The sequence below is a fragment of the Labeo rohita genome, chromosome 16, assembly GCF_022985175.1.
Source record: "Labeo rohita strain BAU-BD-2019 chromosome 16, IGBB_LRoh.1.0, whole genome shotgun sequence".
In the NCBI taxonomy this organism is placed as follows: domain Eukaryota; kingdom Metazoa; phylum Chordata; class Actinopteri; order Cypriniformes; family Cyprinidae; genus Labeo; species Labeo rohita.
In genome coordinates, this window is record NC_066884.1 from 33,434,159 (window position 1) to 33,446,810 (window position 12,652).

Below are 12,652 nucleotides of genomic sequence, written 5' to 3' on the forward strand. Positions count from 1 at the left end.
AACAGCATTCTATTTAAAATAGAGATCTTTTTTTAGCTATACACACTACTGTTCAATAGTTTGGGGTCAGTCAATTTTTATTCTTTATTTAAAAGAAATTAATTATTTTACTCAGCAAGTATGCGTTAACTTGATAAAAAGTGATGCAAAAAGTGAGCAAAGACTTATATTACTAGAAAAGATTTCTATTTTGAATAAAATGCTGTTCTTTTTAAAATTATTTTTACTTTTTATTCATCAAAGAATCCTGAAAAAACTATCACAGGTTCACTGGAGTAACGGCTGATGAAAATTCAGTTTTGCATCACATGAATAAATTATATTTTATAGTATATTAAAGTAGAAACTATTATTTTATATTGCAATAACATTTCGCAGTACTACTGTTTTGTCTGTATTTTTGATCAAATAAATGCATCCTTGATGAGCGTGAGACTTCTTAAAAAAAAAAAAAAAACATTGATCAAAACACTGATCCCAAACTTTTAAACAGCAGTGTATTATCTGTTAAAAAAAAATAATAACAAATAAATAAAATAAAAAAACCATGTCTAAATCTGTAATGATCTGTCAAACCGACTGACTGCGACTTTTCTTGTGAAAAACACTGAACTCACTGTGACGTTTGTTTAATAACATGTAGAGACTTTTAATTTGAAGGTCCGTGCCATCTTAGGGTTGCATGACATCGCTGGGTGTTGAAGATGAACTCAAGTCCAATGCTTCCTGTCGACATCTAATGAATGTAATTTATTATACTGCTTTCTCTGTGTTATTAATGTTTGGTGCAGTAGCTTTCGAAAACAAGGTAATTTTGGTATCGTTAATAGCTCCAAAGGTGTCTCATCGTGTGTAATGTTGTTCTGTCAGTGCTAGCGTTGTTTACACACATCATCATACTTACAGCTTCAGAAAGGCGAGTAAATATCACTAATACTTGATTTTTGGAGGTCGTTTTACAGTTTGTTGATTTAAAGTTTTAGTTATTCTTGTGTTTGGCATACGTAGTGTTAAATTCTAACAGTAGTCCGAGGTTAGCAGAGCTAATCTTTCACTTATCAAATCTGATGTTTACATTTAGTTTCTTCTATTAATTAAAAATTTTGTAGTCGTTTAGATTAGAAGGTGTTTTCTGTATTCTTCAGAGCATTTGATGAGATATGAAACGAGGTTTTTATATGTATTCGTGTTTATGCCACGTCCCAGATCATTTTATGATGTTTATTACTGTATGTTGCTCTCAACCTGAGAAGATATCTAGCATATTTTAAAACTTGGATTGTCAATAGAGAAAAATAATTAAGGGTGTCGTGTTTTAATCAGTATTTACAAAGCAGAATGAAACATCAGTAGTATCAAATTCATTAAAAAATATTAAAACTTATTTTAATAAACATTTCAAATTAACAACTCTGACAACCATAAAATAAAACCCTACATTTTTATAAAATCCCTTTCTCCCTCAAATGTTTAATAAAAACATAGTTAAGTTTGTAAAAATTAAAGTGGTTGATTACCAAGCACACATAAATGCATGGCCATATGGATATGATACTGATTGGGCTTCTTAGGTTACCTCTAAATGTTGATTTTCTGTTGTGTTGTGCTTGTTACATTTGATTTTTTCTGTTCTTATTTGAAATGTGAACTGTTTACTTTCTGATTTGCAAAAATAATCACTGTTCCACCTTTCTGCTATTGATTGGACAAACAAATAGTCCCTCCCTAAACTCCACCAGAATATTTTATTATATGCAAGTTACTGAAGTTACTGTCAAAACTGCTTGATATCTTGATGTTATGACATATTGAATTCTTTGTTCTAAACAGCTCAGTAACTGAAGACATTATATATGTTACCTGGAGAAAGATGATAATGGCAGATGACAAGGATGTGCTCCGAGATGTTTGGTTCGGACGGATACCGGCCTGTTTCACATTGTCTCCAGAGGAAACCACAGAGAGAGAGGCAGAGCCCTACTATGTAAGTTAAGATGACACACTTTCTTTCTGCTGTAGAATGATTTGTTTCTTGTCACTTGACCTGTGCTGTTTTTCTCTGTCAATCTGTCAGCTGCTTCTCCCACGGGTCAGTTACCTGACGCTGGTCACTGATAAAGTCAAGAAACATTTTCTCAAAGTCATGAAGGCAGAAGACGTGGAGGAGATGTGGTTCGAATATGAGGGAACGCCTCTCAAGTGGTATGTTTAGTTGACTGTGTTTTTTAATGACTTTCATTTTCACGTTCATGCATTTTGCAGATGCTTTTATCCAAAGCCACTTACAGAGCTACTCAACTAATTGAGGTACAGAAACAATTAAGGCTTAATGCAAGCCACAAAACGTATATTAAATATCAGTGTCACTCTAATATAATATCACTCTATTTTTCCCAATAATATGTCTTAAGCAACCTTTCCACTATCTCCGACAAGCGACAGAACGGAAGTCATTCATTTCCAATGGAGAATAGTGCTGGAGCTGCGTGGAGTTTTGATCATTTGCGTATGCGGAAATTTCGGATCCGATTTTAGCTGCGAATGCGTTCAAATATTTGAACTTCTGTGGCTAGACCGCATGCGACCGCATGAAGCGTAAGGTTAGAATTGCTAATATTTTGCTCACTTAAACATTATTCTTCAAACACTATTTCTGTAAAATGGTGCTTTAGAATAATTATGGCAGAAATAATTTTATAATTATTATAATTATTATTTACATTGATTAGCCCCATAAAACCTACAGTTTTTGTTTTAGGGGTCATTTGTTTTGTGACGATACATTCATACATTGATTATATTCATTCACATAATTAATTTTGCTAGGGCTGCACGATTAATCAAATGTATAATCATGATTACAGTTACAGATAGGCACAATAAAAAATAAAAATAAAAAGCCACTTACATTATTCTGCTTGCTTAAGATGTAGGGGTATGTGTGTTTTTCCAACATGTTATCTTAAGGTTTTTATTTTTCGTAGTTTTATTTTTTACACTTTTATATTTAAAGAAGAAACTATACATAAAAAGGTGGCATGCAGTAGTGTTGCACGGTATACTGGTACTTTAGGAATGCATTTTAATTAGAGCCATGTTTTCTGTGTGTCTGTGCTAGTGAATGGCGCAGACACGCAGTTTTGTTAACTACACACATACGCGTGAAGCTTGCAGTGTTTTCAGCCTATACTGAGGCGGCAGAGTACATGTACACATGAACATAATATCTGGAACTGCTCTGAGAGTCACTTCATGAGCATTTTACTGTTCCTTTTGTGGAAAACTATCATCGTATAATATACAAACAGAAATCTAAAGGTCTTCACAGCAACCCGTCAAAATGAAAGTTATTAAAACATATTAAAACATACAAACAAAAATATTATTAAAACAATGTTTAAGGAATATTCACCAAAAATAAATAAATACATATATAAATAAATAGCCTATAGTAAATTAATTCTTAATTCTCATAGGGCCTTAAAAACATGTAATTTTTGTTAAACTTTTAATAAATTGCTGTTAAATTCTGCAGGTTTCATGATTTCAATTAATTAGACATGTTTTTTGATAAATGTTGTTTTAATGTAACCACTAAAATAGAGTCTAGAAAAATTAAAATGGAATTTAGGAAAAAATAAATCAGATTTCATAGGGCCCTATTTATTTAATTTGTGTTTTTGTTTTATTGTAGTCCTTTAGTTTGTTACTTGCATCTAGGTTCCTATTATTAATAACAAAAATAAAATAACAAGAAAATGACAATGTCATGATATAAATTGTTATTGTGAAATAAAATTACTGTATCATATAATAAGATTTGGCTTTATCCTTTAAGGTAACTTACAAATATAGCAAAGATCTCTACATACCTGTAGGCTCGGTAGTTCTTCTGTGTAGTGACACTGGCATTTGATTATTATTTTTTTTATTTAAATTTTTTTTTTTTTTTGGGGGGGGGGGGTGCTTTGTTTTAACAGATAAAATAACTACGATCTCCATTTGGATCATCTGTTATTCAGTTACTTTCCTGTTGTTCAATGTTTTTTTCGTAGTATAGGTTCAGTAGTAGTATCATGGTATTTTAGTCGGGTATCGTAGCGAAGTCAAAAGTTTGGTATCATGACAACACTAGCATACAGTGCTTCAAACAATGCCATATAAAGCCATTGAAAACATCATTAAATGTAAACTGTGGAAATCATAATTAATAATCGCAATTATAATTTCAAGGGAATAATCAACCATTATGATTTTTGTCATAATCGTCCAGTTTGAAAGTTCTGTGCGATTGCCACTAGGGGGAGAAATGCAACAGTCGTGTCCAGATGTTGTGTGCAGTGAAAAGGCAGCTTAAAGGAGAACTCCACATACTAAATGCGGCTTCAAACAATCCCAAATGCTTTTTAATGCCAAACGCTCATCTTGTCTCACTCTGCCTGGACTTTTTTTGTTCCAGTTTATGACAGTTAGGGTATGTCGAAAAACTCCCATCTCATGTTCTCCCTCAACTTCAAAATTGTCACTGTTTTACCTTTTTTGTTAAGAGTGTTTGATCTTTTTTGCATGTTCACTTTGCAAAGACTGGGTCGGAATTTCTGCAATGATGTAGGATGATTTTGAAATGATTTTTGAAGTTGAGGGAGAAAATACGGTCAGAGTTTTTCGACATACCCTAACTGTCTTGAGCCAGAAAACAAGGGGGTGAGTACATTATTTGCAAATTGTTGTTCTGGAAGTGGACTTCTCCTTTAAGCAAGATGAAACTTAAATGTTTCATTTTATGATCGGAGGTCTGTAGTTTCAAAACATATAATGCAACACCTTACGTTGATGAGTGATATACAGATATATGTTCCTCAGAAGATCATATTTGATCATACTTACATTATTTCTAAAATACTATTTCTAAAGAAATTATGTGTGGATAAGTCAACCTACAAAAATGATAATCAAGTAAATATATTTGAATCTACTGAAAATCATGTATGGATAATTAAGTAAACAAATTGTTCCAGTTAAGTAAGTGTTCATCTTGAAATGTTTACTATAAATGTAAAGGTTATTTAAAGATAGTACAGATTTTACAGCAAAAAGACATTTGTACCACAGTCTATAGGTGGTACTAAAAGGCCTTTTACTTTCTACAGACATTTTAAGGGGTGGTCAGTCAGCTATTTTCAAAGGCTTGGTTGTGTTTATGGGGTGTACTGTAACATGTACATGCTTTGTTTATAAAAAATCAAATTATTTTCCACATATTGTACCTTTATTCTACACCGCTGTTTCCGTTTCTCCTAAAAATGGTTTGTTGACTTCCTGTTTCTATGAAGCCCCTCAACATACACTTCTTTGAAGCCCTGTAAATCTGGTTTATTACTTTTTATAGAGTTTTATATTCTCAAATCCTGGCAGCTTTCTATCTGTTGGTGTGTTAATGGTCTGAGTTGAAGGTGTACTTTTATCTTGTACCACTAGGTGGCAGGATGAAACAAGGTTTATAGATAAGATCTCTGCTTGCTTGAGGAATGAGAGCTGTTTGATTGTTGCCGTACTTTGAGTAACTCAGTGATTGATTTTACTAATTTCTTGTATTTACTTTATGGACTAAAAATGTGTTACTTTCATTGTTTTAAGGCACTATCCCATTGGTGTGTTGTTTGATCTCCATGCTTCAAATTCAGCTCTGCCCTGGAATGTCACAGTGCGCTTTAAGGTGTGTGTAGACCGATTCATTATTTTTTCATGATGTTATTAATATGCCACAGTTGTAATTTCCTTTATTTTGCAGACTTTCCCAGAACGTGACCTGCTTCACTGCCCATCAAACTCTGTGATAGAAGCGCATTTCATGTCATGCATTAAAGAGGCAGATGCACTCAAACACAAAGGCCAAGTCATCAATGACATGCAGAAAAAAGACCATAAACAACTGTGGATGGGTCTGCAGAATGGTAAGAATGGAGCTAAGTTCATATGTCCTGTTTTGCTTGCACTCTTCATATACATACTCACTGTTAAGGCAAGACATTACAGGTTAAAAGAATGGAAAATTTTATGAATATGAATTAAATATATTTTTAAATATTTTAAGTATATTTAAATATATAAAAAAATATATAAAATAAATATATAAAAATATATTTTACCCAGTTGAATAATCATAGTACATTGAAACAGTGGTTTTGTATTATAAGCGTTGTGAAATGTTATGCTTAAATTATGCAAATTAGGCATTATGCACTAATTTGTGTAGATTCCCAAAAGAGATGTCTGAACATTAGATAAAGCCAAGTTCACAATTCTTGCTTTATTTTGTTCAAGGTTTTTGCGTATCTCTTTTTATCCCTCCATAAATCAGAAATACTGTCAACAGCAACCAAAAAAAAAAAAAAAATTACCTTGTTTTTAGGAATAAAATCATGTATAAATCAGGCAATGAACAAAGTCTTCTGTAGAGATGTTCAGAATATAGATAAAACTATAGAATTTGGTGTATGTAAGTGAGATTTCTGGCTGATTGCAGGAGAAAATACTCATTTTGAGAGAACTTCCTTAAAATTATGTATTGTATTAAAATCTACAGATCAAAATAGATAAAGTGTAATAAAATAAAGACTGAAATGTGGATGTTTTCTTTCCACTAGTGTTAAAGGAGAAGTCCACTTCCAGAACAACAATTTACAAATAATTTACTCACCATCTTGTTATCCAAGATGTTCATGTCTTTCTGTCTTCAGTCGTGAAGAAATTATTTTATCTTATTTTTGAGGAAAGCATTTCAGGTTTTTTTTTTTTTTTTTTTTTTTTTTTTTCTCCCATATAATGGACTTCATTGGTGCCCCGATTTTAAACTTCCAAAATGCAGTTTAAATGCAGCTTCAAAGGGCTCTAAACGATCCCAGCCGAGGAAGAAGGGTCTTATCTAGCGAAACGATCAGTAATTTTTTTGGAAAAAAAAAATTGTATGCTGTTTAAGCACAAAAAGTATGCACTACAACACTACGAATTGCCCAGTTAGTCTCTTGCCTTAAAGAGAAAGTTCTGTGATCATTTACTTACTATTTAACTACTATATGGTGAGTTGACAACATTTGTAGAAAGCCATAGCCAGTTTAGAGATTTTTAGCTGTCAGTATTGACAGATTTCACAGAAATCACTTAGTGTATAAAAGGCACAGACTCTGAATTTTTTTTTTTTTTTTTTTTTTTTTTTTTTTTTTTAATCTTTAGACATTAGAATATTGGAATTTAAAATATTAAATATATTAAGATTAGGGCTAGCAATTTAATGTGTTAATTAGTTAATTACAGTAAAAAAAACAAACAAACAAAAAAAACGGGTTAAAACTTATTCAGTGCACTTGCCCCGCCCCAGACCCACGTGGGTTATCTGACATTTCATACAGTTGATTGATGACAAATATGAGGCAGGGCAAACAACTCACTGTGTGATGGCGCCTAGAGAACAAAGTTAGAATGTCCCTAAAATTCAAGATATGGGGCAAAAATTCCCCCTGTTTTTGTCTCATATTTACATCATATAGTTAAGCAATATCACATGAGCAATAGGCTGTGCTGTGCCCTAATACCAGCCCTAATTAAGATATTAAAAATGTTTGATATTTTGAGCTGATTTTTAGAAAAGAAATTCTCTTCATTTGTCATGTGTCTCCTAGCAGTGAGTTGTGATTTGAGTGGGAAAGAGTAAAGAGTTGTAAAGAGAATGAAGAATTTGAAAAAAATTTGATTTTGAGAAATTAAGCATTACATCACTTGCCTGTCAATGGATCCTCTGCAGTGAATGGGTTCTGTCAGAATCCAAACATATAAAAACGCTGCAGTAATCCACATGAAACTAATCAGTCATTTAATATCTTGTGCACTGATAAGCTGCATGTTTGTAATGAATAAATCAATTTTTAAGGCAAGTCCTCCATCTATAATATTTCTTTTTCCAGAGGAAATGTTTTTCTTGTCTCGTCTGTCTCAGTCTAAGCTTAATCAGGAGAGAAATATGCACAGATTAAGTGCTGCTTAGAAGCCAAAACAGCTTTTTGAAATATGTAGGTGGATTTTGAGGAGGAGGACATTTTCCACTAGAGAAAGTGTTATTTTGAAAAGTTATAATGAACTTTTGAATGAAGGTTTAATAGTGGGTTTATTTCCTACAAACACACAGCTTTTTGCTTCACAAGAAGTTAATTGATGGACTGAAATCATGTGGATTACTTGTTAATTATTGTGATGTTTTTAATCAGCTGTTTGGACTCCATTCTGACGACCCCCATTCACTGCAGATGATCCACTGGTGAACAAATAATGCAATGCTAAAAGTCTCCAAATCTGTTCAGATAAAGAAACAAATTCATAAATATCATGTCCTGAGAATGATTACATTTTCAGCAAATTTTCTTTTTGGGTTGACTATTTCTTTAAAAGTCTTTACAAGTGTATTCCAGCCTTAAGCTGGAAGTTCAAGTAACTTCAAACCCATACTTTCATCTGAGGGTTAGTGTGCATGATGTGGGCAGTGGTTTCAGTAGTTAATTTAAAGGTGAAAATGTGAAGCTCTGCAGATAAACTGAGAGGTGTAAGTTTCAGAAGCATAGATGTTTTGATAACACACTGTCACAGCTGTCCTGTTCTCTGATGAGAGTGTGTGAGCAGAGAAAGTAACAATTTCTAAGCGGATGTTGATTTTCACCTGCACATGTGAGAACGCAGGCAGCGTGACGGCTCAGTTCAGAACTCTCATGCCTGTTTATTCTAAAGTTACATGCAATAACTATAAAATTTCAATAATCATTGTAATTTTCTGAAAATAGGAAAATCCACATCACAGCTATAATGTTAATGACACAGTGGAATGATATCATTGGAAACACTTTCAGAATGTTTTTTTTTTTTTTTTTTTTTTTTTTTTTCCAGCTGAATAACAATAAATACATTGGCTGCCAGTCAGAATCTGCCCAACTTTGAAAGTGCTCAACCATTTAAAGTGGCAGATGACAGAAATGCATCGCATGTTTGTAATAAATAGAATGTTATTGTCTGCTGCTGTGGATGCTAATATAGTTATAGTTATTTTGTATTTATGGTTCTTAATGTGAAAGGGCCTTTTCTTGGACTCATTTTGTTCCAAAACTAAATTGTTTTCTTTCTTCTGTGGAGCACAAGATTGGCACAAGGACTGACTGCCTTAGTCACCTTCACTTTCATTGCATCTTTAATCCAAACAGTGAAAGTAAATTGTGACCTCTGAATTAACCAAACTGATCAAATTAAAGAGAATCAACATTAAACATGAGTTACTGTCATTGATTAAAACAATTTCTTTCCTCAGATAAATTCGACCAGTTCTGGGCCATGAATCGTAAACTCATGGAGTACCCTACTGAAGAGGGAGGCTTCCGCTATATTCCCTTTAGAATATATCAGGTATTCTCTCTCTCTCTCTTTTTTTTTTTTTTTTTTTTTTAACTTTCTAAAGACATGTACAATAGCAGAAATGTTAAAAATATGACTTTATATCATGCTTTATGACACTTTTGTCAACATGACACTTGCTGAACATGTTGGTTTTAGTGAAAAACATTCCAGAAAGTTCAGGAGAGTGATACAATTTTTTGTTTTGTTTAATATTTATTAATGAAAATTAATAATTAATTAATAAATTAATCTTGGCAGCGACAAAACAAGACACGTGAAATTGCAATTAGCTTTTATTTTCTTTTTTAATGCATGAAAGAAGCGATTCTTGGAAAAAAGTCAGAATTTCTTTTACTCTTATGTTTTGTTGTATCCTGTGTCCACCAGCATTCTGAGATTATTTTATAAAAGCTTGAGTGTCACATGGACATCTAGCATTACATTCTGTAAATTCTACCTTTTTTGGATTTATGTTGTAATAAGTTGTAATAAATTGTAAATGTGTAATGGTCTAATAGACATAGACTAATTAGCATTTTGGCACGTGGAGAGCAAAAGAAATATAAATATATATATAATATATATATATATATATATATATATATAAATATGTAAGTAGAACTATAATTTTGCCAAAAAAAAAATTGCATTTTCACTAATACCATTTTACAAACAGACAAACAAATAAATTAATTAAGAGATGGATTACGGAGGTTAAAAGAGAGAAACACATACAGTCAAACTTACAGTTACTCTCTCAGCAGCTTTATTAGAAACCCAATCAGAGCATTGTTCAGTAGATTATTACTGTAAGAATGCAATGCATCATCACATTGATACAGTTTGATAGCTTTTGAATTTACCTAACTGGTCTAGTGTAAGTCATTAACAAATTTGATGGCAAGATGTAAATAAATAAATAAATAAATAAATAAAACATCTGAAACCACTCTTTATGAATACAAACAACATTGTTATTTTTGCAAAATGCATTTTTTTCTCTCTCTTTTTGTCAAGCCTGTCCCTATTAAAATAAATCTCATTCCAAAAAAAAAACCCCCAAAACAAACAAACAAAAAAAACATAATAACATATCTGTTGTAACATTACCACCTATTGGCAAAATGTTAAAAGCAATTGTTTTTAATTAATTAATTAATTTGTAGTTTAATTTATTTCAAGAATGCTATATTTAACAAATTCCCTTGTTTTAATTCTGCAGTCAGCTGTTTTAATGTTGGATTTGACAGTTTGAACATTCAGTTGATTCCAATTTAAATATTTAAATATTTGAATTGACAGTTTGATTGTTTTAAATTTACAGTGCAAATATTTGTCTAAATATTTGAATCGATACAGTCATTTGAATATTTATTTGATTGTTTGAATTCATCGTTTGAATATTGGAATAACAGTTTGGTTATTTTGGATGACATTTTCATTTTTTTTTTATTTGAAATATATATTTTTTGTATTTTTTTTTTAAATTGGTTTATTTATTTATTTTTTGTTAGATTTTCCACATGTATATTTTAATACTAAAATTCAAGTTTGATATTTTTTGACTCATTCGAATATTGTTTGGACTCATCTGATTAAGGCAAGACTCAGCCTTCCCTGAGTGACTTACTTTGTGTTTTACAGTCAGATTATTGCTTAAAGAACCTATAATTATCTGCATACTCTAAAGAGTAGAGTCAGCCTCTGATCATGAGCTCTGAGACCTCCAAGCATCTCTTTTCTCTGGCCTCTTGCTTTTGGAGAAAGGCTAATGATGTCTGTCGTGTGGTTCATGTGCTGGTTTGCCAGCTAGGGTGTCAGGGGAGTTGAAAAGAAAGTGTCGGCACCCAGAGTATCACACTTCTCATCGGTATCAGGAGCCTTTTGGATAATGCTGAGGTCAATAATTAATGCTGCCGTTTAAAAATGCAACGAAGTAGCTGTCACTTCTCACACTCTCTCTTCTCTGACTATAGAGATGATCTTGGTGCAAGTGAGCAGTGAGTCAGTTTTTCTGGTAACCTGACCGAGGCCATAGCATCCTGAGACACCTTCTCTTCCTGAGACCTGAGGGTGTCGGTGTCAGCTGGACTACCTGAGCCGTCGTGTCACCAGTTTCCTTTTCACAGCACCAAGATTGACTCCTATTGTTTGTCAGGCCGCTGTTTGTCACCACAGGTCCAGATCTTACAGAATGATACCCTCTATCACTGACCACATGCAAGTTGTGTGTGAAAACTGGATCCTGTCCAGCATTCGACACCTCGCTTGCTCGCTCAAGGCCAAAGGAAAGACTATGCCGTGACTGCCGGCTGTTAATCCACTTAATATCTTATTCAGTAATTCACAACATTACACCCAACTTTTGTGGGTTTAAAACAGCTGCTAACTGACAGGATATTAACAAATGAAGTATTTGTTGTTAGCGCTTCTGGGTTGTGAAAAGTGGAATGAAATGACACAGATGCCATTTCTTGCAACTGTAGTCATGTATGCAGACTGGCTAAAGATGACATAGAAAAGGAAATTTAGAAAGCTCAAAGGAAAGGAAAAGTGTACTCACTTGAGTGTAGGTGGTCGGTGTATGTAGTCATTGTGTTATTCTGTGCTATATCTGCGTCACTGGACTTGTTGTTGTTTGGTAATCTGAGCGTTGACTGCTGTCCAATGTTCCAGTATATACTGTACGTCATGCTCTACAAGCATGCTCATGTTTGATAATCTTAATTAGCTCTTCATGAATATTAACAATTATTTTATTATTTTTATGAAATGCATCTTTTTTTTTCAGGATGAATAATGAAGCCTGTCCCTACTCTTAAAAAAAATATAATTCTTACATTCCATTGTTTTTTTGTAAAAAAAAAAAAAAAAAAAAAAAAAAAAAAAAAAAAAAGTTTAGTTAAAATAAATATATATAAATTTGACTGTTATGTGCTTGTGCACATATCTAGAAAGCACAGAGATGTAGGTAATACAATTTAACAAAAGCAAACAAGAAAAAAAGCTGAATTACTTATAATGTTAATAAAGTTTTTGTGCAAAAAAATAAAAAATATATATATTTTCAACCCTTATTCTGACCCTCTGTCTAAAACGACCTGTTTTAAAGAGTGGGTCCTTTAAGGCTTCTCAGTAATCAGCCATTGTTATGATTGGTTAATGTCATTGCATAGGAAACAGTATCAACATGCTATTGCATGTGAGTGTTTTGACAACA

General features: G+C 32.5%; 1 protein-coding gene across 3 annotated transcripts in view; it reads left to right on the forward strand.

The window, feature by feature from the left end:
- The first annotated feature begins 646 nt into the window (after positions 1 to 646).
- Positions 647 to 12,652, forward strand: part of atg5 (ATG5 autophagy related 5 homolog (S. cerevisiae)) — a 30,776-nt gene continuing 18,770 nt past the window's right edge. The window contains exons 1-6 of one of the 3 annotated variants that reach the window (XM_051131532.1): positions 647 to 745; positions 1,831 to 1,984; positions 2,075 to 2,202; positions 5,638 to 5,716; positions 5,792 to 5,954; positions 9,347 to 9,441. In XM_051131532.1, the coding sequence (XP_050987489.1) occupies positions 1,871 to 1,984; positions 2,075 to 2,202; positions 5,638 to 5,716; positions 5,792 to 5,954; positions 9,347 to 9,441 (579 nt within the window). In that variant the 5' untranslated portion in view covers positions 647 to 745; positions 1,831 to 1,870. Of the gene's footprint in view, positions 917 to 1,830; positions 1,985 to 2,074; positions 2,203 to 5,637; positions 5,717 to 5,791; positions 5,955 to 9,346; positions 9,442 to 12,652 lie in introns of all 3 variants that reach the window. The other 2 variants (XM_051131533.1, XM_051131531.1) reach the window with 2 other exon arrangements.